We start from the raw sequence: 26,983 nt of genomic DNA, 5'->3' as shown, positions 1-26,983 counted from the left end.
ACATATTGATTGTTATAGTATAAATGAAAATTACGCGAGTTTATTGCATGGCAACAAACGAAGATCCCTTAAATCCCTTATATATTCAAATAACGAGTACACGATGCAACATTCCGTGGTTGTCGATCAGTTGTACGCACAGCTTGTTTCTTGTGGTTGTCTTCTGCATGTAAGTACATGGAAAGGCACTATAGGTAGATAGTGTCGTTCTGGCAATAGTCCAAAGTATCGTGCAAATAAATCCAGATAAATTCAGATACGGGAATGCGCGACTATCTGGAGCGAGAAATTTAAGCCGACACCAAGTTTCTCTCTCTCTCTCTAACCCGAATCTTTTGCTCGCAAGCTCAAGCCAAACTCGGTGAAGCTTTTAATCTCCCTCTCGAATTTCCTCAATACTGAATCCTCTCTCGCTTGGCTATCCTTGCCCGTTCGTCTATCTGCCAGACTGACAAACTACAACGACAATTAGCGGCTCGTTATCGTCTCGGTTTTTGGGTCTTAGTTGGCAGTTTCTATAGACGCTACTGTGACTTCAATTAATTCCCTTTCTTCATCACCGATTATGTTAAGCATTGAATATGGTGGAGTGTCGTCAAACTGTTACGAATATTTTAAGTGTCCTGATAAATGTATTGTTGACACCAATATCGTAATTTACCCTATATTTTAAGGTCTACTTTAAATATAATAAAGTTTTTACTTTGCAGCTTAATTGAAAATCAACCAACGAAAAATCTATTTGGCAATTGAACCTATTCCGTTAATTGAAACTTACAATCAAGACGCACCTTGTACAGTTTATAAATCGTATCTAAAATAAATTCAATTTCGATATGAACAAATTTAAACATCCGAAACCCGATACTCACTAAAGTCAATTTAAGTATTTCTATATTTCTACTTTACTGTAAATTTTATAATAGAATATTACGACATTCCGAATGACTTATTTTACGATTTAAGAATGAGTATAAATTCGAATTGTAGACATTATTTTCCACTGTAAATAAACTTTTTGGCATTTATGATTGAGAATTGAAGAATAGAAATGTTTTTTTAAGATTGATAAAATTTTTCTTAATTGTCAATTACAAATAACAAGTTTATTTACGGACTTCGGTGAACATTCTGGATATCGTATGAAATAACTTACATATGCAACGAATCACAACATCTCAAAACTTGTAAGCTACTCAGATTTGTTAATAGTCCAAAGTAAAATTACGTAAGTACAATGCGAGAAATCAGATAGGTAAGTATATCGAAGCCTCCCTTGCGCGCTATTTCGGCCGTGTGCCTCCCCCTTCGAAAGTTCAAATGCACGAACAACCGACCAAATTAGCAGCAGCACCGGCGATCCATCGACACGCTCACGAATAAAAAGACGAGAGGGAAAAAAGAAATCATGTTGCGTTTCACCTGCGATCTAGCTATGTGTACCTTCACTTCCGTCTTCGAATGCTGTCGCTTCTTCTTCGTTGCACTTTGACACGAGTCAAACTGCCTTTTCTTTGCCACCAAAACACTTTGTCGAAATTTCGCGCGCGGAACAGAAAACAAAAACAAAGAAAAAAGACGAAAAAAAGAAACGTTCGTTCGTTTCGGAGTCAGGGCTTATGATAATTGCGGCGGAGGTCACCGGCGACGGACGGAGGAGCAGCGCGCACTCTCGAAAACAGCTCTCCGGCTGACGGACCGACACGCGACGGCCAACGAGTATTTGTGCCGACGAAAATAACGTATTTCTGCTGAGAGCGTGCCGCTTTCTCTCTCTCTCTCTCTCTCTCTCCCTTTCTTTTTCTTTTTCCCACTCTCTCCGACGGGTTGCGCTTCGCTTTCTTTGCGCGTCTTCTTCTGCGGCACGCGCCTCGACAATATTTTCCTGCACTTCGCCGCTCGCTCACGCCCCTCGGTTCTGCCGTTCCTATTGCCCGCGACGATTTCTTTCTTCCAAATTTTACCCGCGAGCGCGTGGGCTTGCGATCGGGAAACTTGGACACATTGTCATCACTTCTATTGTTTTCACCGCGTTGGCGGCCATCGCAAGATAAAGTGCACTGCGATTCGTTATTTTTCACGTGCAAACTAGTTTTTCAATGATATTTAATGAAATCAAACAATAATGCAAGCGCGGGTTTTCGGTATTGAGTAACGGATTGATCCATTAGTTTATATCTAATGTTGAACAAATTTACGAACGTGACTCATGGTTTGCGCTCGCATCAACTGTCAGAATTCTAGGCTACAGCTGACTTGCAATTCATTACTCGCAACATTTATTGGCCGCTATAAAACTTTGCGCCTCTCGGCAAATATTTTTATATCCAACAAAGAAAAACAGAAAAAAAAACTGATTTTTATTGCAGCAAAACAACAGACTTTATGCATTTTCCAGTGAAATGTCGGCGAACTATTTTTAAAATCCTATTTCGATAGCGTAAACTCAGCCGAGCGCAGAAGCGACGATAAAGCAAACAGATTTTCAGTAAAAGAAGAAAAAGAAGAAGCCAACGCAAACCGTAAAAAGCTACATATTTTGGGGAAAAATAAATAGATAGAATCGTGCACCTCTTCGTCGGATGTATCTAAGAGAGCGCAGCTGCTCGTCGAAACAATGATGTCGTAATGGTCGCGCGCGCGCGTGGAAAATCGACACTGTCGTGAATGAAGAGTAGGGAAAATTCGTAAGTATTAATAACCCGTGGCACCGTTGCCGCAGCAACGTTTCGACGTTATTTTCGCCTCCGATGGGCCGCAACCCCGTTTCGTCGACGACGACGCGCTGCTGCTATATAGTAAAAGTAGTAAAAGACACGCGTGAGTGGTTTTGCCTTTCCCCATTCTGATATGCTTTTGCCTTTCGCGTGGAAAGAAAGAAAAAAATCGAGCTTTTTCCGACGCGAGCTTAATGGAAAGACTTGTTGCGTGAAAGTGACCATCGCTTTTCCATTTTCATGGCTTTTCGGTAAATATAGTCGTAGAGTTTTAAAAAAGTGCAGTGAGCTCCTTCTCATTTTTCCAACAAAAGTTATGTGTAACGAAGGACTCGTAACTTACCGATTTCGACTTTAGCTTCGCATACAGCTTTTCCAGCTGCGTTTTCCGCAACGCAGGAAATGTTGCCTACATGATTGCTGCCCACTTCCGGAATGGTTAACACTTGACGATCACCACTAACGGATACCAGAAAGTCTTTTCCATGTACTGGCTTCTCATTGAAGAACCACTGGATCTGAACAAGGCATTATTTTAGAGGATGCACACGCTATTCTCGTGAAGAATATTTATTCTTAGGCAAAAACACATTGGCGTTGAAAGCGTTCCATTAGTATTGGTCTTTGAGTTCGACGAGTTCTACAAATAACGTCATTCTCAAAATGCAGGTTTCGCCCATAGTTATAATTAGCGAGGAGTATGCAGTTTATTTACTTCGTAAATTACCGAAATATAGTAGCCACCCTTGAAAATAACGATCTGCTAAGATCAAAGTAAGTAATTTGCGCGTGTGAAATTGGATTCTTTATGTGTAGACCTCGTGTTCGTATCTAATTTGCATCCTACAAATTTGTTCTCCCATTTATCATGATATATTGCGACCGTATACAAACCAAACGTAATTATTTGTGAGATTAATCAATTATCATGTTATTCCTTTTGGTTTTGTGAAGGCAATCAAGCTTTAAATTCGATCAGCGAAAATGCACTTTTTTTGTATCGTATGTAGGTCAGCGATACATTCTTGAATGCCAATTTTTGGGGGCACTCGATTGCTGCAGATAATCGCCCACATGAATGCATCCGAAAGTAATTGCACTGATCGGGTTCTGATGCCAAGTTTGGAAATCGAAAGTTCAAGTTTATATATTACGATTTACAATATTTCATTTCATGTTCAAGTCTTTTTTTTTTACTGGCGGCATTGTGTTATGACAATGTCAGTGTATTTGGCGCGCTATGCAGCAACTAGTGGACACTTTTCATAAAATTAACTAACTTTTAATAAAGAGATTATTATTGCGATTGTTAAGCAAGTTAGTTCACAATCAAAGTATAAGCGTAAAATTATTAAATCTTAGCCGGTCACTTACAATAATTAACAGTACAATAAAAGCTAATAGAACCATGTTTCCCGCGAGCCTCGTTTCAGACTGGATATTGCCAAAGAAGCCTAGCAATTTATGCATGTGGCATAAGCCCGACAACGAATGCAGAAAATGGCAAAGCAACTTTTTGGCAAAAGTTTCATCGTGAGTAAGACGTGCCATTCGTTTTCATTGTATATATCGATTTGGTTGCATTAGATACTAATTAGAATTGGCCAAATGATAGAACCTTAAAATTAGTTTTAAGTGGATTATTCGTAAAAATTTATTTCTGTTTGCATAATTTAAGGTTTATCAAGCGAGGGTTTAAATAATTGTTACTAAAGAATTTTGATATCGGTGAAGAGACAAGACGAATCAAAAAGTTTTTTATGATCTTGTATTTTGGAATGTTTATGGCAATGGCGAAAGGAACATGAAAGTACGCGCTTAGATAAAAATAGTTATTAGTAGCTTTTTAAAATGCTTCAACGATCGTGTAAATCGATTGTTATTAATAGCTGTGCAATGATTTTTGAATTTCATTTTTGAATTATTAAAGCAATAGAAAACGAAAATGCTAAAATACAAAGAAAAATCATGAGTTTAAAACGAACCTTTGGAGCTGGTTTGCCAAGAACTATGCACTCAAACTTCGTCGTGACGCCTTCGGGCACGACTCTGCTATCAAACCTCTCTTTGAAATGAGGTGGCACAAGCTTCTCTTCCATCTGCACGGCGTCGTCCTTGACACCGAGAACTTTAACCACGAGTTTGGCGAAAGCCTTGGCTTCGCCCACGCGATTGGTCGCCTTGGCCGTGTAATTGCCTTTGTCGTCAGGTAACAATGGGAAAATCCTTAACACGCTACGTCCACTATCGTCCGTCTGAATTCTGATGCGGTCGTTTTCTACTATTGGTTCACTATTTAGATACCAAATGACCGAAGGTTTTGGTTCACCTGTCACTTCACACTCAAACTTTGCTTCTTCACCTTCGGCAATCAGCAAATCGGTTAGAAGTTTGGTAAACTTTGGTAAACTCTCGGCTGGTCCTGCACTTCGTGCTGTAAAACATTTAGTCATATTGTTACGTAAACAATATTGTCTCGTCGTAAAAATACTTGATTTGAATTCCTGAAATTCGAATAAAGTATTTTTACGACCATGATGCCCTCTTATATCATTGGAATTATTTTAACTGCAAAAAATACTCCAACGCAAGATTGCAATTTCATTCATATTCTTTTTATAGACTCTCTATAAATGATTTGCTAAATTTAGAAAATGCTAATAAGTAGCTAGAAAGCATTATGATTGGCCTAGTAGTAAATACATATATATAGTAAAAAAAAAATACATGAATGGAAGAGCTTGCCAACAATACTTGAACGTATAATAAATTTATATTCACTTTTTATGAATATCAGAGGAATGAAACTCATTATATCAATTTATGTGCTTCTGAAATATTTATTTTTTTTATGCTAATTATATTAAAATCTAAAATGTAATATTTGATAACATTTTTACTCTCAAAATTCAACGAGCGTTTTGAAAAAGTGGAAAAATGTTACAGAGTAACAGTAAAATACATTTCGAAACTAATCTGTTGTTCTTCAGTTTTTATCAATCAAAGGAATATATGAATTTTGAAGAAGTCTCAAATCTTCATAGCCCATTTGATGAGTCGAGAGATAAACAAATTCTCAGCACTAATCTTTAATTATAGACTAACTTTTTTTTCTGTTTTTCTTACGTGTTACAGTGAGGGAACATTCACTCGATGCCTCGCCGCCAGAATTGATGGCAACCACTTTATAAACACCAGCATCGTCGAGAAATGCTTCATGAATCACTAGCGAACATCTATCACCTTGGAACAGCAGTTGAAAGTCTGCTGATTCTTTAACGGGACGATCTGCATGATACCAAATGACCTGTAACGATCGTTCGTGTTAGATTCTAGTTTGAGCTCACTATTTTTCCAATGCGACGGGGTCATTATACTTGTTAAATGAATAATCGGTTATTTCCATTTTGCAATGCTTTGATACGTCGTCTATAAGAAATTCAAGGCAGCTGGATGTAACGTGGTATTTGGAATTTTCGAAAGCACAATAACCATTTGGATAACAACTCATTGATCTGGCACAGAATCAATCGTGATATATATGTGCGTCGAGTCACAATCACTACGTTAGTACAAAAGCACTACCTCAGGCTCAGGCTGTCCGACGATGATACAATCGAGCCTGGCACTAGCACCCTCGGCAACAGCGATATCCTTGAGAGGCAGTTGAACTCGCGGCGCCTTTGGCTCCATATTCTTGACGGGCAGTTGTTCCTGTAATTTCTTAGCTGGTAGCTGTTGCTGCTCCTCGACGACCTTGACGGCGACGTTGCAGCCGGCTTGAGCTTCGCCGGCTGCGTTGCTCGCCGTCACCTCGTATTCACCCGCAGACGCCTCGTTTGCTTGGCTGAACTCGAGGCTACTTCTACCGTATGCCTCGTCCGAACGAATCTGCTGCCGACAGACATACACACATACATACATACATACGCATGCGGTGAAGGGTCAATCTGCTTTTGTTTCACTTTATACGACGAGGCTTAGCTATGTGTCGACGAAGGTGAGCAGAGCCCACCACAGGCCTAATTTTAACTCCGACTAAACCAAACTGTGACAGATTTAGATGCAACAATTGAGCGAAAACTTTACGTTAAACAACGCGTGACATTTCGCGCGAGGTTCCTTTTCATTCAAGTTTAGATCCATACTGGATTTCATTAATAAAGTCATATCTTATCATAGCTTATAAACGTTATATACTATCTTTAATAAAATACTTCATTTTACATTTCTGTGGATAGTAAGTATTGGCTACTTATTGCCAACTGATGAAGAATATCGAACGATTGTAAAGTATGACATTTTTATATATCAGCACAAAAATCATATGACGAATAATTATATATTTGTCGCGCGTATCGTAGTTTTTTTCTCCGTAGCTTTTTATTTTAGACGAACATACCGTGACAGCTTCAATATTTTCCAGAACCTTTCCATCGTGGCTCCAGGTAAAGGTAAACGGTGGACTTCCACACACTTCGCACTCAAGTTTCACTGATTCGCCAGCTTTAACTGTGACGTTTGATGGAGGTTTAGTGATGGTTGGCAATTCGATGATGAAAGCTTCATCTTCACTCGGTTTTAAAGCTGAAATGAAAAAGAAAACGACAAATTAAACGATCATAAGCTATAAAAGTTTAATTTTTTTTGTTAATGTATGTCGTTGATACTTCAACTATTTCGATTACTAACAGTTAAGATTTTATACAACTTTTAATAATATCAAATAGCATACACCTATAGTTTTGATTCATTTTATTACCGGATTAAAACAATTCTCTAAAAAATGTATTTCGTTAAAGCAATTTCTTTTTCTAATTGAAAATATCGGTACATCTAAGTGCCAAATCATGTGTATAAATAAATCGATAAATCGAATGTTGTGTAATGTCTCATTACTCGTACATATAATAAAATTTTCTAATTGTAATAAGCTGAATGCAATGTTGCTAATAAGGAACACGAAAAATATATGGGCACTACGCACAAGTAGATTTTTTTTTTTTTTTTTTTTTTCATTTATTAAACGGGTAAAAACCCAAATCAAAACATGACAAATAATAAGCATACAAAATAAAAAATAAGAAAGAATTAAAAAGATAGACAAAAAAAATAAAAATATAGTATAAAAAAAACATACATAATAAATATAAAAAGTAAAGAAAAATAGAAGTAAATAACAAAACATAAAATAAAATAACAAAAGAAGGAAAAGGCAGCCAAAATAGGAAAAACAATATAAAAAAAAAAAAAAAAAAAAAACAGAGAGCACCTCAAAGCAAATCAAGTCAAACAATTATTTATAGTGATCGATGATTCGACTCGATGTAAACATTATTTATAATACGAGCAACGTTACCTTCCACTATGAGTACGGTTGAGGTCGCAGCTTGTCCAATCTTATTAGCAGCTCTGCACGTGTACTCGGCCTGATCACTGAAGAACACTTCCTCAAATTTGAGAATTGCCTCGCCGTTATTATACGTCATTGTATAATCTGGTGAATTATCGATGTTCTTGTCGTTTTTAAACCACTGGACCGTAGGCAATGGATTACCCTGTACTTTACATTCTAGTTCGTAAGCGGAACCTTCACTCGCGAATGACGGATTTAGCTCTTTTACGAACAGCGGTGGAGTTAATTGCTCGTCTGGTGATGTTTCTGTAATTAAAAGTGATTATCAAGATAATGAAGCCTTATGTTAAACTGAATTAACATCATGCACTGTTTCAACGTACCTTTAACTTTCAGAAAAGCTTCAGTTTCAGCAGCTCCCGACTCATTGGTAGCTTTGCAGCAAAATTTAGCCGAATCTTCCGTAAAAGTTTCCTCAATTGTAAGAGTACATAGTCCATCTTCACTATAACTTGTCAAGTAATCGGGATTATTAGCAATTGGAAGACCATCTTTATGCCAACTAATTTTCGGTTGTGGGTGGCCATTAATTCTACATTCAAATATGAATTTTTCCCCCTCCTGTATTGTCGCATCATAAAGTGGAACTATAAATTCAGGCTTTGTAGGAACCTTAATCGGAATGGGTGACGATTCTGGCTGGTATGCTTCGGTAACTTGAGTTTCCTTCACTATTGCATCAACGGGCTCGACTATTGGTGTTTCTTCTTTTTTGATAGTGGAGATATGTTGTTCCTCAATCTCAGTCTGCATTTATTCGAAGCAATATATAATAATACACAATAAAATAAATCAATCAAATTCCTCAAAAAATACTTCACCTTTTCTACAATATAAATCTCTTTCTTGACAGAGGACTCAATAACGCTCCTCTTCGGTACCTCGTCAACCTCGCAAATACTATCAGTTTGCGCAGCTGCACTTGTTACTTCCTTCTCAGCAAGTTTACGCGCTTCTTCAGCTGCACGTTCTAACGTCTCAGCTGTTAGCCGTTCAGCAACTAGACGTGCACTTTCCGCTTGTGCAGCTGCCGCTTCAGCTTCTTTTACGCGCGCATCGGCTTCTTCGCGTTCACGTTTTAATTTTTCACGTAAATCCTCGGCATTGCGCAGATTATCACCGAGGGTTCGAAGTTCGGACGAGATTACTGCGAAGGAGTCGAGCATCTCACGATTTTCGGTAACTACTTCTTGAAACTGGGGCAGGCGATCCGTACCTAAAATAACAATTATTTTTGTTTTCCAAATCATATTTACTTGGCAAAATGATGTTCATTAAACTCACCAAATATCTTCGTAGACAATTCTCGAATTTTCTCGATACGTTTCTCTTGCTTTTCTTCGCCAGGTTTCAAAAAGAAATCGATATCTTGGAGTAAGCTATTAGCATCGTCAGGGGATTTGACAGATGTAGCCTTTCTCGCTACAGCGATAAGTAACTTGCTTCCTTCTTTAAACCATTCTTTGGCTTCTTCTAACAATTCGAAGTATTCGATGCTCAAATTGATTTTTTTTCTTGTATTATCCGTAAGATTCTTCAGCGTTTTCAATTTGCTTCGTAAACCAGTCAACTCGTTCTGAATTTTCGGTAAGTTCTTGCCAACGTTTACTTCTGTATTTCTGATGAACTCGTCAATCCTCAAGACCAAAATCTGGAATGACAGGAATTTGGTAAAAAAATATCTATCTGTTTGAAAATACTATTGTGATTGTAAAAAGTATCTGTACTCACATTCAAAGTTTTCTCGAACTGTACGAAAGCTTCTGAAGCTCCTTTTGCCGAAGAAAGACTTTCCCCGAGCCATCCACTAATAGTGCTTAGTTGCTCAGCTAGGTCCTTCAACTCGGCATTGATCTTATCCAAATCATCCCCAAACAAGCAGAAATCTAATCTCTCTTGCAACTTGGTCCTCGTCGCTGTGGAATAATTATTCCATTCGTCGACCGTCAGCCTAAAAGCTTGGTTAACTTTCTCGATATCTTGACGAGCAGTGTCGTCAGGCTCCAGATTTCCAATCTTAAGAATAATTCGTTCCGATTCTTGTTTGGCTCGTTTGAAATGATCGGCTATCGATCGGCTAACGGCTTCGAGTCGTTCCAGAAGCGATCGCACCTCGTGGAGCGACTCTCGATTGAAAGTCGACGAAGATTCAACGCTTTTGCGCTCGAATTCAATTTCGTGCTCCACCTTGAAAGTACAATTAACGAAGCGTTATTCATTTCCAAAGTAGATGTGCTATAATAAGGTACCTGCGAAAATTTCTCAAACACAGAGATGAGATCATCGAGGAGGCTTTTATAATCTGATGAAGCCGACCGTAGCCGCTCGGACACTTCGTACAATTGTTTCTTCACCGTTGTGTTGAACTTGTTTTCTTGGAGATCGATACTTTCAATATTTTTTATTCGCGCATCCAATTCCGTGACTGCTTGACCTAGTTCTGGAAGAATATTGATTTTCGATTTTTCGAGGTTCTTCAAAACATCTTGTGGTTTAGACGATTGACACGTTATCACTGGATACAACTGTTCCCTGAATTTTGATACCGTTTCGATTGTCTGTCAAAATAAATAATTTAAGAATTTGTAATAAAAGAAACGATTTATTATACTTATTCTTACCTTGGCACTTTCTTGTATTCGTTTTTCTTGTTCTATTCGAAGTTCTTTCTTAATCGCTATCGTGGTTATGGTATTCTCATACTGCTGCGTTGTAGTCAATTGTTTGTTAGCAAACTTTTCTAGTACTGATTTTATGCAAAGGCAAGCTCGTGGCACATCGAGGTAAGAGTCAACGATCTACATAAGAAATAATTTGTTTAACAACAAAAAAGTATTTGCTTGTAATAATATCATTTCACTGACATTTAGACACTATTTTATTTAAACATGAGAAACTCATGTATAATTACCTTGGAACTTTCATCTAAAAATTTCTTCGCCGTGCTTGTAAGCTCTACGTATTTTGGTTGCAAGTTACTCCAATTCTTCTCCAATTCTTTCATTTGCTCATCATTCATATTTTCAGAATATTTCTTCAGCTCTGCCTCAAACTGATCAAATTCTTCATTTACATTAGCAGCCATTTGATGGAATTCAACATACATCGAAGCCAACTTTAATCGTGCCTCCAGTGCAGTTCTCGACATACTCCAGGAACTTCTCAAAGCCTCGACTTTGTCGACAATATCCGCTCGTTCAGACTCTTGTAGGTGATCAACTATTTCATCGGGAATGGTATCACGGCCCATCTTTCGCACTTCGTCTGCCCGTTTGTCGAGATCTTCGAGAAGTTGCACGTGGAGCTGTGGAATAGCATTTGATTAAAAAATATGATTCGAAGGGACTAGCAAATATAAATATAAAAATGACAGGTAGAATTGTAACAAAAAATTGATTTTAATCTTGTTAATAAAATATAAAATACTCAAATGTGAACTTTCTCTTGAAAAATCGAAAAAACATTTTAGAGAGTTGTCGCGAAACGTGTTTGCATTGAGGAATGCTATTACGAACGAATTTTTTACCCTGTAAAAATCGCGAGCCATCGTCAAGTCACTTCCCATGTCTTGATGACCCCTGAGAAAGGCTTCTACGATGCCCGACAGCCAGTTCGAAAGTTCGTCGTATTTTTCAAGGAAATCGCTGAGGCATCGTGAGATGCGGACATTTTCTTCTCGATGAGCTGTGCATCGTTCGAGCAGTCGTATTTTGCGATCCTCCATTTCTTCGACCGTACGTTTGATGCCCTGGCAGAATGATGAGCTTGTTAAAATCAACATACAAAACAATGCTGCTAGTCTCACGTAAGCCAATCACAGAGTAACGCAACGATGCGACGCGTCATCAATTATTTTTATTTGAAATCTCATGCGGAAACGGAGATTTGAAGTTCTTTTTCATATCGATACAACACTCTGTTTTGCTACGAGCAATCTCGTGACAATACTTGCAATTAGATCCCAAACAATAAAACAGTCTCGTAATCAGTACAATCTCCAAATGATGTACATTACAAGAGCAGCGCGAAAAATCGTGAAATCGCACGCGGTAATCAGTAAAAATATCGAAAAACGAGATCGTCTCACCTCGGCACCAGGCGCGCCTCTTCCCGTGACATCAAGCAAGGCGTAGCCTTCTGCCAGGGGCGCAGCCGTGATGTCCTCTAAGGTTTTGCACGCTTGCGAGTGAAGACGAGAAAGACTTGATGAACGCTGAGGATGCTCAGTCGTGGCTAGCTGGATCTCCATCTGATCCAGTTTTGTGAAGACCTTAGAAGTTTTTATTATTAATTATAACTTTTATAAATAATTTTATGTCTAATTGTATCTAAATTTCGTCAACAATACGTAGTCTTAATTAGGTATGTATCCTATATTTAGAAAACTCTTGATTTGAGTAATAGAAATTGTTGTAAGCATTTGAGAATTTCGTAATATTCTTTTCCGTGTATAACAAAATTTTCTAGAACTCAAATGTAAATTGAAAATGACAGTTACTTTGTGAAATTATCTCCGAATTGAAAGTGTTTAATAATATATTCTTTATGTAAGAATGCCCTTAAAAATGGAAATCACCTATTTTTTATATTAAAAAAATGTTTAACTTACCGATCGCGCAGATTCGAAAAATGCAAGAGCACGATTAAGCAGAAGCTCGTATTGATCGAGATCGTTGATATAATCGGCCGCCGTGCCGAGTATCGCATATGCTTGTTGGGTTGCCTGTTCGCCGGCGAAATGCCCGGACGACGCTAAATACTCCGTCGACTTTGTTATTTTTAAGGCTTTATCTTGGATTTCCTGTATAAAAATATTCCATTAAATTTATACAGGAATAAAATATTTATCCTACAAATTTAAATCAACATAATTTTACTTTGCATTTTTTATATTGCTTTAATGAAAATAAATATTTGTAATGTTATCAAAAAGTTGGAATTCAAACAAGAGTTCAAACAAGTCAAATAAAAGTTGATGACATTATTAATATAAATAAAATAAAAAATCATCTTCGGTACGAACCTTAGCTTCAACCTGCAATTTTCTCAGCTCATGGAGTAACAACTCAGCACTGGCAGACGAGTCACCAAGGACATCACTGCTGTTCGACAGAGCGTTTACTCGATCGCTGAGCATATCTTCGAGCTCGCGAAGGTCCGTTGCGAGAAGTGCAAGTCCGAGACATTGCTCTAGTTGAGTTTTTCTAGTGCGAAACAGAATCTCAATCTGATGCCTTTTGTCGTGCAACTCTTCCAGCCAATTTTCCACTTTATGTATCGCTGCAATTCAAAGGGACAACTTATAAAAATCGCTATTTAATCTGCAATTTATGAGACAATATCTTTACCCGAATCAGCATCAGCTTTTATCCGATCAGGCCTCGAGTCTAAGGATCCTTCGTTCGAAATATCTCGTAACCTATCCAATAATATTTTACCATCTTTCAATGCACCCATCAGCATTTCGAGCATTGTTTTTCGCAATTCGTGAAGCTTTTTCACCAAATTTTTCACGGATTCAATGTCGATTGGTAAATGCGCATCGTTGCAAGCCATTTCTAGTGCCTTCATACTTTCTCGACAATCTTCCGCTTGACTAAAAAAAATGATTCTTGTTCTAAATGCAAATTCTCTATAAAATAATTTTAGTCGAATATAGAATTACCATTGGAAAAGTACATTTCGCTCCAAAATATCCTTCCGCCGTTCGAGAAGATCGTTTACGTCCTTCCAGGCTGCAGCCAACGTTTCGGCCATCGCTTTGTACACCTCTGCTTTCGGTTTCTGTGACGATATAACGTGGTCAGCCTGCCTCAATAATTCTTCCACCGGACTTTGCTTGTTCTGAAATATATAAAAAAATCAATGTATTGACATTTTGAGTTGTGTATTACTGTAAAGTCTATTCAAGATCATTATACTCTTTAGATCTTATGAAAACGAAATAAGCAAAGAGCTAGTACGACGTGTAATTACAAATTACAAAATTTCATCAATAATTATCCAAATCAGAAGAAAAGTCGTAATAATTACAATGGAACCGCAACGCTACAATTTTGAAAAATGCACTCCTGCCATCAACTTTCGTGTAATACTTATCATCCGAACTCAATTCAAAATAATTGTTCCGTCAGCAAGCCAATCTGGTAGAAAAGTCTTCTAACTTTACCTGCAGTCGGAGCAATACTTCGTCGTGGGCGTGTAACAGTTCTTTCGCTTCGTCCGGCGAAACACCAAGTTTCGTTAATTCTGGCTGTATCTCCAAAACTTTTAACCGCAAGTACTCTCCGCTCTGAAAAAATCAGTTGTCTTTTCAATGCGCGATCATCCGTGGGAACTTGTTAATCCATAAATTAACAACAATACAAATGAAAACATAACTTTTCCGTGGTAATGTGTTATAACACAGATATCAAGTTTTAGTCTTATTTTTTTTCTGGGATTGTAAATGTATGAATGCAATTTAAAGACAATTAAATATTTGTAAGATTTTGTAGACTCATTCAAATGTTAACGATCTTCAGCATCGTGAAAAAAAAAATTTCATCTACAAAAGTTCCCGAGGACATTAGATAATTACCCCATAAAGTTTTCTAGATGATGACCAATCGAAATGTTAGTCTTTTCACCATAGTTTCCTTGAAATTCCGTCCCAAATCAGTGTTATACTTGTAAATTTGTTAAACAACTGCAGTGTATCATTTATCGGTCCAAATAATTTTAAAGAGCATCATTCAATCACTCCACAAGTCAAAATGAAAATTCGCCAATTCGCGATTACTTGCGCAGACTCCGCGCGCCTCGCCTCGTATATCTTCTACATCAAAGTTCGATCGCCGTCTCACATCGCTCAGAAATAGCAGCCGAGCAGCGTCTACATCAACAAACTTATGGCCACCGAATACGGCGAACGCGTTTACAGCATCTTGACAATTTAGACGCGGAATGTCCAAACAATCGGTATCCTAAAATGTAAAGGCATTCACTCACGCGCACGCACAATTCCGTTTAAACTGCATCGTGAGTAACGTCGAGTCTCTCATACATCGCTAACTGCAGCGGCAGATGTTTTCAAGGCGATCGTGTTTGTTTATAAAGTACGAAATAGTACGGACGTGATAATGCCGTAGACTGACCTGATTATACAGCTCGACTATGTACGCATGCGATCGCGTAGCTTATCGTTTTTTTTTCTTGTTTTGAGGGATTACAGAAAAGATCATGAGAGTGCAAAGTTTCGTCGGGAAAGTTGGATGGAATGAACAGAGCATATGATTCTGTATACCTCGGAAAATTAAACGTTAGGACTGTCTGTGAATAGTACACGTTAAAATATGTGAAATGAAACGTCCGTGACTTTGATTATTGATTATGCAACGTGCCAGTCTGTGCTTACTCATCCTGGTTCAACATCGAAAGGTGTATTTAACGGGTCTGGGGAGGACTTTTGCTTAAGATGTTTTTGCATTTGTAACATGACGTATATCGAATTTCTAAAAATAATCACTATTGCCCGATATAGAAATAATTATGCCAAAACTCGTAATTTCCTTTTTGAATTTTCACCAAACCTATATCTGTAAATCAACGCAATAAAAATAAAAACAGTGCAGACAGATGCACATAGCGAATACGGCGAGAATGCCAATGCGCCGCAGCAGGTAAAATTATGCCCTGCGAGTTCATTAAAGTTAAATTTAGCCGACTATGAAGCATCCATTTGCGAAGCAACAACAACTGAAAAATCATAAAGCACACGAGTATTCGATGCTAATTCGGGATAACAAGCGTGCATATGGCGCATGTCGCGCCGCGACGCCGCGCCACCGCCCGGGACGCGGTGAGAGACGCCAAAATATTGGCCGATGACGACAGCGTCGGCTTTTAGACGTCGGCAGCTCTTTTATATCTTGCAGGTTATCCAGACCGGTCGAGCAACGCGTCATTTGGACCATCGATTGTAACATAACGGGATGTGACATAATGCGCTTACGTCATAGGATTCATCAGTGCCTTTATCGCGCGCAAGGTTGCTTGCGGTTGTTCACGTTTTTTCTTCTTCTCGCGTTAATATGCTAATTATGCCGGCGCGATGATGGGATAGGCTTTTATGCTTGCGATCATAGCTGCCTCGGATGAATTTCACATCGACTTCATCACCTGCCGTATTTTTTTTTTTCGTGCTATAATATAGCAGTAAATGTTTTCCTGTTGCCGTTGAAACGCTAGTTATAAATTTTTCAGGTATTTATTTGTGTCACAATATGGTTATAATTATGCAGATTTACTGTAAATTTAGATAAAATATCAAGTTATACTCTGCATGAGGTTCATAACTAACGGTCAGTACGAGAAAATGTCAGTCTATAATAAAGCATTACAGAAATAACTTTCGCAAGTACTTCATACATCAAGCAAGTGAAAAAGTAGCTGACCCCGAACGGTATCCTACGAAAAAAAAACCGTCGAGTGTTATGGTACCAATTGAGATTATTTCTATCACAAAGTGATCAATCTTCTGTTAGTAGTACCAAGGAAAATCGTCTGCCACCACACGATGAGCCGCGCGTCTGTGCTCTAGTCTATATAATGTACGTGGGAAGGTGATAAAGCGTTTTCCTTCAACGAGATTTCCTTTGAGCTCGCGCGCGCGATTCGTTTTGACAACTTTAAATTACGCCTGCATCCATAATCCTTCCGCTCCCATCATATCAGGCGTCATTAATTGGATTTTGCTTTTGTTTTGTTCGTTCGTGATGTGGTCAAACGTGTTTTTGTAAATTACAGTACCTGAAGTAGTAATTAATCTTCACGGGGAAAAAAACTTTTTCAATTAAATTCTAAATTTAGTTTGACGATATTGGCATTCGTGACAATGTAATTACGGTCACTTGTAAATTTTCCTAATAGACGAATGTTTAACTGATTAAAAATAAAATTTCTATGTACTGAAACAAGCAGGTAATCGATTTGCTTGAAACTTTGGAAAAAATTTTGCAAGTAAAAGGTGTCAGAAGACATAACCATGTATTTTAATAATTTTTTTTCGTAGTATTACCAAAGGAAAGGCTGAAATTAAATTTTCTCGATAGGAAAAACAGGTTTATTAGAAAAATTGAGCCTTTTAAATGCTGTTTTGAAATTTATGAGTGAAATGTTTAGAAAATGCCTTTACATAAAAAGCGTTTTCTAATTCAATCATTTATCTAGTATCATTCAACTTTTTAATGTTTAGTTGTATAGAAATTTCATGTTGTTTAGTTTCCAAATAATTTTCATTACAAGAATATATATTTTAGTAGATTTTACGTAAGAGTTTACGGTGTAATTGTGGAAAAATCGAATATTAGATCGAATGCATGTAGCCTCTTACATGTTTATGTGCATAAATATTTCCTCAAAGACATTCAAATCGGTGACCCTTAGTGTCTCCTGATTGAATTAAAAAACTTCGACGTAAATGTAGTCTTTTCGAAAGGAAGAAGGATCGTAAAATATCGATCATTGTGAGGGCTAACAAAGTTTTGCATTGAATTTTTTTATTTCGTAAAAGACGGAATCGAAAGTCAACAAACATTTACAATCGACTAAAACTGTGTAAATCTCCAAAGCCAGCAAAAAAAAATAGAATCCTTAATCCCATCGTACTGTATAAGCCAACTTCCGCGAATTCCATTGAAAATCGAACGTCTCACGTGGAAAGAGAAAGAGAACGCAGCTCCGGAGAAATAAACTTTGCTCGAGCGAGCGTTGAACTCGACAATGTTATACGAGCGCGAACTCACCAGAGCTAAAGACAGAATCAGATGGACACGCGCGCGTGCGTTCCGACGAGAATTTTCGGAATTTACACGTATGCGCATAATGTCATTTGTGAATTTGAAAATTTCCGTGCTTAAAGGCTCATTTGATAAGACCGAGAGTTGTTGTGTGAGCTGGTGAAGTAAGGTTTAAAAACCTACAGTCAGAAATAGAGCGACCGCGCAATCGAGTTTTGTAAGTTACACAGCGAAGGTGGATGCTTTACAGATAGGCAAAGTCGAAAGACTTGCTACCGTTTCCAGGGCTGGCTTCGAGCCAAGTTTTGGTTACACAGTCAGTCAGTTTCTTGATTTTCTTCTTCGTTTCCTGTAAAACTTTCGATTGGCTGTTCACTCGCACGTCCAACTATAATTTCGAAATGCTTGGGTGAAATGATGATTGTCGTCAGAAACCAACGGAGGAAAGTGTACGAACGAGTTTGATATTTAACATTTAGTTGAGCAAAATTTACCAGTATTTGTCTGTTGTATTATTTTCCCTTTCTTTGAATAATAGTTTTGTGTTTTGCCAATAGAGGTATATTAACTTTAAAATACATGTGAGTGAATCTTGTGACTTTCGTAGTTAATAATTATATTGTAAATGTGAATTCACACATCACGATAATTGTATTATTTGTATTAACCAAAGGGAATTGTCATATGGAATGAGTTCAGTTAGAATTTGGTTGTTCTGGCGCTGGAATTGGACTTTTATTAACACGTATCAATTTAAGTACTTCCTCAACGAAAACGCAATGGTATAATCGAACGTATTATACCATTTTAATAATAACGTGGCGTTATCCATTACACACAAGCTGATGCTTTTTATATGCAGTTTGGAAAATTATTTCCTATAATTTTGTTGTATAAAAAAAATTGACTCCGTGTTGAGCCATAAACGAACCAATCATCATTACTTTTCACAGCAAAACCGCACAACCACGTGAGGCTAAGCCAAAAACCACAAGCGAGTGAAAGCCATAATGAATTAGTTTAATGACTGGCCGACCGTCATCGACTACAGCATACGTTCCGGAGATGTAGATTACATTAGGTCATGGTGCTCGTTGCTTATGGGTTTGCATATACATATACGCACGCAGCCCGGCATCTCATCAGGGTTTCTTTTGCGAGTTTGTTACGGAGTAAAAGTCGCTTGACGAGAGCGCAGGGATGTAAGGACGCATTTTTTTATGTGCGTGATGGATGCTGTGAGGACACTCTGATGCTTGCTGAGAACGAGGTACACCTTGAAATTATAGAGTTTTCATTTTGCTATTGTTTATGTTGATTAAATTATTCAAGCTTTTCCCGTAAATACTTAGTAACAAAATTGACGATCATACTTACAACTTTTCAAATTTTTCATATTTTACATATTTTAATTAAAATGATCTTTCGCTTCACCTTGAACACCGTGCAATTTAACATTCATCCTTCTTAATAATTTTTGAATTTCTTCTTTGTCAAGCTCTGCGTTTACGAGATATTCAGGAAAAAATACGTTCAAGGCATAAAAATTCCCACCGCAACATTAAATCAACCGACGACCAAAAAGAAAAAACACCAGCACCTCTTTTCACTCTTCGTTCGATAGTTATTTCACGCTCGATACTCTTGATGTACAAGGATCTTTCGCACGTAGCGCAAATTAAGAAAGACCGCTGAGGGCCTGTAACCTTCGAACGTCGAACGTTGTTTCACTCGGGCAGACACGCGCAGTTGAATGGCACGATGTCGGCGGCGGGAAAACCGCGAGTAAGCAGAGCCTCGAGTAAGCAAGCAAACCTATCATATCCATATTCGGTGCAGTGGACTTAACGAGGTCGGCGAAATGCTGGCCACGCGTAGAATCTCTGCTTTTTACTTGCTTGCGTGGCCTAGCGAATACCTTTTCGAAATAACGTCGAGCTTTCGAAAGTTGTCGACACAGGCCGCGTGTCGAGGTTATGGGATTTCAGATTAACTCTTGCTCTTATTTTTACATTTCAGTAATTTCTAGTAATGGATCGATTGTTCGAACACGGAATCAAATTTAAGATCTGCAATTCCTGCAAGATAACTTTGAAGGCCGGAAAAATGTATAGCAACGTTTTACGACAAATTAATATTACACTGATCGGTACTTTTTCTCTTGACTTAATCTACTGGTGTTTGTAATGTGCATTCAAAACCATTTTGTATTTATATAGATTTTTGCTAATCGACACAGTGAGATAATTACGTTATTGCAATTTCAACATCGACAATCCATCAAAGCAGACCTTACAGTAACCCAACTCTTACGGAATGCCAGCTATTGTTTTCGAGACAGCCGATTTGCACCAGCGTTATACATATTTTTCGCTTCGGTGGTGTAAATTTGAGAGCGCGGTGGACTGCCTCGCCGAAAATACACGGAGAGCGCTCTCTACGGCGAGAGAGAGAGAGAGAGAGAGATCGAAGCTACACGCGCGCGCACGCGCGTAGGCGGCATTTAACGATCCGAGATTTTTGCGGCGCATTGACAATGATTCTTCGTTGTTTCTGCTCGCGCGCAACTTTAACGATGCACATGCGCCTGTTACTTCGGGGCGTTGGCTCGCGTCGGTCGCTATTTCGGAATTCGCGTTACCGCGCCGCTCCTCCTCTCTCGCGCGCACGCCCCGGTTATAAAATCTCACGAGCCTCCGTCGATCAAGAGTACCGGAAGGAGGACTGCAGGAACGCAGGCGCAGAGCTTCGGGCGCGCTTAACGCGCGGCTGTTGCAATCGCGATCTCGGCGACGAGTCCGCAGAAACAATCGCGAAGCCGAGCGAAACGGGGGTGCGGGATGGGTGGCTAAGTCAAGTAGCTTCCGAGAAGCGCCGCGGATAAATTTGACTCGCGAGTTGGAGTCGCGGCTGCCCGGCCGCGCGAGGGCCACTTCTGGACGGTTATTTATTTCCGTGACGTGAGTAATACGCGCGGGGCGACCGCGAGAGCGCCCGCAAGACGAGGCGCGACGGAGCCGTACGTCAGGGGCATGCGGAAAACGCGGCAACTTCGAAGCGCGTCGCCATAACGATGACGAACGAAGACGGCCGCTTCGCGCACCCGCGGCGCACACTCGGTGCTCCGGCTCAGGCTTTATATGAGATTTCGGCTTCGCGCCTGTAGTTGGCTCGGCTGCTTTCCTGGAAGCGTGCGGTAGCTGCTTCTGTCATACCGGCTCTGACGACGATCTTATCGATTTTCGCGTCGCTTTTTACGAGCTACAGGAATACAACCTCGCGCAGCTTTCTTTTCAATTTTATAGTCCGGAAAGTTTTTTCTTTTTTTTCTCTCTTACATCGCGCGATAAACAAATGATTCTATCGTTCAAAAATAAAACTCGCGTATTCGCAAGCTGCCAAGCCGTTGAAGTAAAAATACGAAAAGAAATGAAAGAAGCAGTCACGTTTCGTTACCTCTTAGAGGACATTCGTCATCTAGACCTCTGGATAAGATTTTTCACGCTGTTCGGACGGTTCTCTCTCTCTCTCTTTTTTCGTTCCCATACTACTTTGAAAGTCGAGTCGCGATTGAGCTTGAGAAGTGAAAAAGTGAAATACGAAACCAAAATATTCGTGAATCTACGCAGTTTAAAGCTTTTAATACTTGGAGTAACTATACGTATCTCAAATGTGAATATTTCACTTCACTTTTATTTTATTCAAAATACTAAAGATTTATTTGACAAAATTGAAAAAAAAACTTACAAAAAAATCGTGATTTAACCAAGCTACATGGTAAGAAGAAATTTAAAAAGCAATCATTGGAAAAAATAAGGTTGAACAAAAATCATTCATGTAGAAATAAAATTTATCGAATTTCTAAATGTTAAATTGTTTTGAAAGCTGCTATCTGCGCAATTGAAAAAATAAACCACACAGAACAAAGCCGAAACAAGCCCAATCGATGCAACAGTAGTAAAATATTTCAATAGGAAAAGAGTCTCAACTCTCTCGTTCTTCTAATATTTAACGATCGTTATAGCTTCGGATGCTGCGGCGATATCGCCCGGTTGCTCTCTCAATTTGTTAGAATCGCGAACGGTTAACATATGGTGAGCGCGCGATATTCGCATGGCACTATATAAAAAAACAAGATCATAGTAATTTATATGGCGAAGTCCGGTTTCTTCGCGTGTGCACTTCGAACTGAATTTGCTTTGCTCGTTCTCGGTTCTGTCTCGACCGCCCTGCGTAAAAATTTTTCTTCCTGCGACGTGCTTCGCTCTCTCTCTCTCTCTCTCTCTCTCTCCGCCTGTATTTCTTTCCTTACTTCGAAAGACGAGACCTCGTCGGATCGGCTTCTTGATTGTCCCGTCCCTTTTCGCAGCGAACGGCTTCTTGAAGATTTCCAGCTCGATTTAGTGTTGAGATCTTTTTTTCGATTCAAATATAGATTACTTATTTTTAGCTATTTCTGCCGATTCTTTTCACTTAACTATTAACTGCATTTTTCCAGTTAATATGAAATAACTTATCATCGTTGTGTTAAAAAAAAAAAACAAGAACAATTAAATAAATATTGTGTTCGTATGAAGTGCAACAAATAGCAAAGTCGAACTTTCGCAAGTACCCTGCGATTTATTACTGGAATCAGCATATCTCCGACCGTAAATTTAAAAGTTTGCAAAAATTCCCCGCACACGTTTCGATTTATCCACATTCTGTATCGAAGTCACGTGCGATACAAAGTGACAAAGCAGCTCCTTGAGAAAAAAAAAATGAACAGAAAAGTGCAAACGAGCAAAAACCCTAGACTTCGAAGTATATAAGCAACGAGCGTAAGCAAGAAATACGTGTACTCGCGTATATAGCGAAACCGGTATCTCGTACATGCTGCACATATACAGTGTGCTATACATATACAACGCGATTTGTTTCCCTCGAAAACCACGTACTTTTCAGCTTCTTCCCTTCGATGATAAATAGCCCGTGCGTTTGACCCTGTTTTCTCTTTCTCGTGCAGCTCCCGCGGGTGTTATACAATTGTTTGCAGGACCTGCGCAACGAAGATTTATGGGCGTACACTTTGGTTGTTGTTTCTCCGATGCGATCGGAGAACTCTTACCGCCGGTGCTGTCGCACGACTGATTTATCGACTATTTTACTCGCTGCTTTAAATTAATTTCTATAGAATATTAAGGCGCGCAAAGGAATATCGCGCGTTCGTACGCTACAGGATATTTATACACGTTACATTTTGTCGTTTAATAAATTTTCGATTTTATGAACGAATATCTGCGAATAATTTTTGTTTTCTCCTGACGAATCAGTTGTACGGTTAATTCACTTGAAATAGGAAGTTGAATTTTACGGCTCATAAATAGTTCGTTGTACGTCATTGTATAGAGTTTCTCTTCGGGGTCTACATCGTCGAGGCTATATATCTACCCTTAAATTTACTATGGAGTAGAGATTATAATTTCTAAATCGATTTAGTAAAGTTCACCGTTATTCCAATGATTGAGTTCTCGATTGAATAATTAACCGAGCTATCCTTACGTTTTAATGAAATTCAGGCAGTGCACATCGGCATATAAACAATTCTTACTTCAAGAAGAGCAATGACAAGCCTGGTGCCTCCGCTCTGCAGGGCAATGGTCCCGATGGTGGTAGTCTTCGGCTTGGTACCCGGCTTCTTCGTCGTCGCTGTCGTTGTCGTTGTCGTCGTCTCCTCGTCAACGATATCCTGACGCGTGACATCGCCGTTCGTCGCCCCATCGTCGACGTTCGCTTCCTCGTAACCGTTCACCATTATCTTCACGCTGCTGCTCGGCGATTTACACTAAACCGAAAACATTGTTCACCTTGACGAGAGAGCGAATTTTCAATGCCTACGAGCCACTTCTGAATTTAGTATTTAGCGAGATGATTTCTTCGTTTATTTCTGTAACGATATGCAGATGACCGCACGCGACAAGCGTACGAGCGCGCGTAATTAGCACAAACGCGTAAACATGTTAGAGTACGTGAATATGCCGTGCGCGTGACATAATTATCAACGATGTTTAATTTTAAAAATGAGCAGCCTTCGAAGATATCCTAAAAAAGACCTCGATTTTATTTTTAGTTCACGATCGTATAAACGTTTTTCCGCCGATTTCATAATCACGCTTAAGTGCAGTTAATTAATTTTCATGTCCTAACACATCCGAGGAATCAGGTAATTACCAAAGTTGGTAGCGATCTCGATAGGATCATTGCACCGACTTATCAATGATTCGCGACACGCGCTACTCTCCATAAATTAGCGCTACGCGCCCTAATTGTCTACGTGCAACATGATGACAGAAATTATAATGTGATCTTCAATATACCCATCGAAAAACCCGATGTAAAATAGAAAGACCAATGGTCGTTCAATTTCGATAATGAATTATTATCAACTGGTTGATCGCCAACAAACGTCGAGTCGTCAAGAAGAATTCGCGTAAAGTTCTACATTCAAAGAAAGTAAGTCCCGCGTCGGGAACGTGCGCGACAAAAATATGAAATAGTCAGAACTCGTCTTGATCGAAAGTCCAAACGTGCTCCACGTGGCTCCAGTTGGCATCAGAACGAACGATTGTCTGCGCGTTATCGTGTCTGCCCGACGGAAAACACGAAGAGCGCGAATTACGTCGATTAAGAGCTTGCAGCGCTGCGGGTGGGCGTCAGACATTATTCTTGGCTGCGTGCCCGCGGCACACGAAAATAGAACTTTTCTTTTTTACCGAGCCTCAAACTTTCTTTACATGCACGCGCATTTCTGCTCTTCGCCGAGAGCTTTTTCCTTCTCACACTTGAAAGGTTTCGCCTGGCGCGCCTCGCGATGATTATCGTCTTAAGATGGCTTCCTCCCGGCTTGCGACAAAAGCCTATCGAAGTCTCTCTCGTCGCGCGATGATTTACACACGAGGCGCTCGATGTGATCGCTAATTGTGCTTGCGCAACTAATCTGCTAATATCGCTTCGTAACAGTTTGTCGTGGAATGGCGTAGGAAGAAATGAGTCTTACGATTCATACCCTTCAAAATCTTTGCCATTGTTCCCCTCGACAAAAGCTCGCGTACGTACGAACGCATACACACGGCACAATCAATTTCAGATATCAGACAGGAATCATCGTCTATATAAAGTTGCGCGCAATCCAAGTTGCCAGCTTATGAATGAGCGAGCACCGTTAAGTTGTTACATCTGAATATAATCTTTTTATTTCAGTGACAACTCGAGTTTCAAAGTGCGATGGGAATGATCATCGATAACGTATCCGACGCTGTCATTCACAGCAACAAAAAATATTAACGGATACACAATCCAAACTGCACAGTCCGTCAGATAAGTAATTGTACTTTAAATTTGCAATCGAATTGAGAGCATTACGAAATCACCGACGTTAACCGATCGGATCTGTCAAAGTAAACAAACGACTCTCGAACGACGTATATACAAATGAGTGTGCAGATATCTCATCGTGGTCGGTCCTCGAAGTCGTATGCGTACCTTTCGGCAGGCTGACGTCAGCAGCAGAAGATTCGAAAAAACCAATATAGGAGAATAAAAGCCGGTAACCGGGTGGAGTATTGTAAAACCGGCCTGACCGGACGGCGTTCTTTGAATGAGCGAATGCATCGCGCGCGCAAGAGAGCGAATTTTTACGAATCCCCCGCGGAGTAAACGACCGCGCGCCGCTCGGCCCGTTTCGCGTTTCGTTAATTGAACTCGTTATCAATCGCGACGACAAGCTAATTGCGACCCGGACGGAGAAAGACGTCTCGCCCTTTCCGCGCAGCCCGAGCGCAAAGATTATCTTATCGCCAATTACCGGCCGCGCCATATGCCAATTCCGTCCGCGTCTTCTTCCCTCATCTCCGCCGAGGATCGCGCGCGCGCGCGCGACCATTGTACGAACATCGAAGGCCGACGATTTAACGACTCTGCTCTCGCTCGCGCTATCAGGTAATTTACAATTTTGCTCTCGACTTGCGCGCTGCGCGCGGAACGTTTATTTTATTTTATTTTTTTTTTATGGAAATGCAAATAAGACGAGAGGGGACAAGGCACTGTACAGTTTAGCTCGAACAGGCTATATATTTCGCATGACATTGGCTACTGTCGCATCTCTTCTTGTTTTTTTCTAAACCGACCTCTACCGTGTTCCATTTTTCTTCTTCTTCAATCTAAAGCACTCGAACCTTCGGATCTGTCACAAGCTTTTAATTTATAATAACTCTATTCTAGGCGTCACACAATGGTAACGTTTCGTCTGAAAATCTTTCAATGTTTTTCATTTTTGTAAACGATGATGAAAAATACCATGGGTGTATTTCTATTACTGCAAAATATCAATTGTCCGATGTTTCGCTAAATATGTATGAGCATATTTTCAATCGTTACTCGTGCACGACACGTAAGAAGCAAAAAAAAAAGAAAACTAAAGAAGCAATAAGAAGCAAAACTCTTTGCCAAAGAAATATAAACGTCTAAAAAAATACATTAGACCGTTCTAATTTTGGCGATGATGTTGCACTGCAAACGTTTTCCGGTAAACGCGCGTTAAAAACATTTTTTCATCGCAATCATGATTTCGTGCTGAACGATCTACGCATTGTGCTCGAACTTTGTGCGTGCAAGTGAAATGCTTATATCTATAATGTATTTATCAAATGAAACTTATTGGTTGCGTTGTCGACGATGTATTTCACTCAACTCACTCAACTCGAGAGCTATGTAAGCAAGATAACGACCACCAAAATTCACCGAAACAATATGCCCACTTTTGAGAATTCCAAAAAGCCGGGTTACGACAAAGAAATCATCTCAATTCTTGACTGCCATAAAATAGAGGAAAAAAAGAAGAATCAAAGCACTGAAAAGCAAAGTAGAAATAAAAATAATAAATCCAACCCTCGTCAAGGTTCACCAAACAATCGAGTCTTTTCGCACGTGGAAAAGAGAGAAAGAGAGAGCGATGAGTGTATAGGTGTATTAAAGCCACTGTACGTGACCGCGCGCGCGCACACGCGAGGCGATTGCCGCACGAACCGGCACTG

The 26,983-nt window shown here is 39.4% G+C and overlaps 1 protein-coding gene across 1 annotated transcript in view; it reads right to left on the bottom strand.

Annotated features, from left to right (window-relative positions):
* LOC131673499 (titin-like) overlaps positions 1–26,983 on the bottom strand; it is a 76,990-nt gene that overhangs the window by 32,369 nt on the left and 17,638 nt on the right. The window contains 21 exon segments of the mRNA XM_058951519.1: positions 3,061–3,235; positions 4,703–5,133; positions 5,823–6,024; positions 6,303–6,608; positions 7,120–7,304; positions 8,077–8,379; positions 8,457–8,880; positions 8,955–9,349; positions 9,418–9,784; positions 9,865–10,320; positions 10,383–10,691; positions 10,755–10,931; positions 11,045–11,437; positions 11,660–11,881; positions 12,221–12,403; positions 12,743–12,934; positions 13,157–13,413; positions 13,482–13,729; positions 13,799–13,977; positions 14,303–14,425; positions 23,503–23,736. Of these exon segments, the coding sequence (XP_058807502.1) occupies positions 3,061–3,235; positions 4,703–5,133; positions 5,823–6,024; positions 6,303–6,608; positions 7,120–7,304; positions 8,077–8,379; positions 8,457–8,880; positions 8,955–9,349; positions 9,418–9,784; positions 9,865–10,320; positions 10,383–10,691; positions 10,755–10,931; positions 11,045–11,437; positions 11,660–11,881; positions 12,221–12,403; positions 12,743–12,934; positions 13,157–13,413; positions 13,482–13,729; positions 13,799–13,977; positions 14,303–14,425; positions 23,503–23,736 (5,761 nt within the window).

Source organism: Phymastichus coffea, unplaced genomic scaffold (genome assembly GCF_024137745.1).
Source record: "Phymastichus coffea isolate CEN01 unplaced genomic scaffold, Cenicafe_Pcof_1.1 PCOF00180, whole genome shotgun sequence".
Lineage (NCBI taxonomy): Eukaryota > Metazoa > Arthropoda > Insecta > Hymenoptera > Eulophidae > Phymastichus > Phymastichus coffea.
This window is presented reverse-complemented; position numbering and strand designations above follow the sequence as displayed.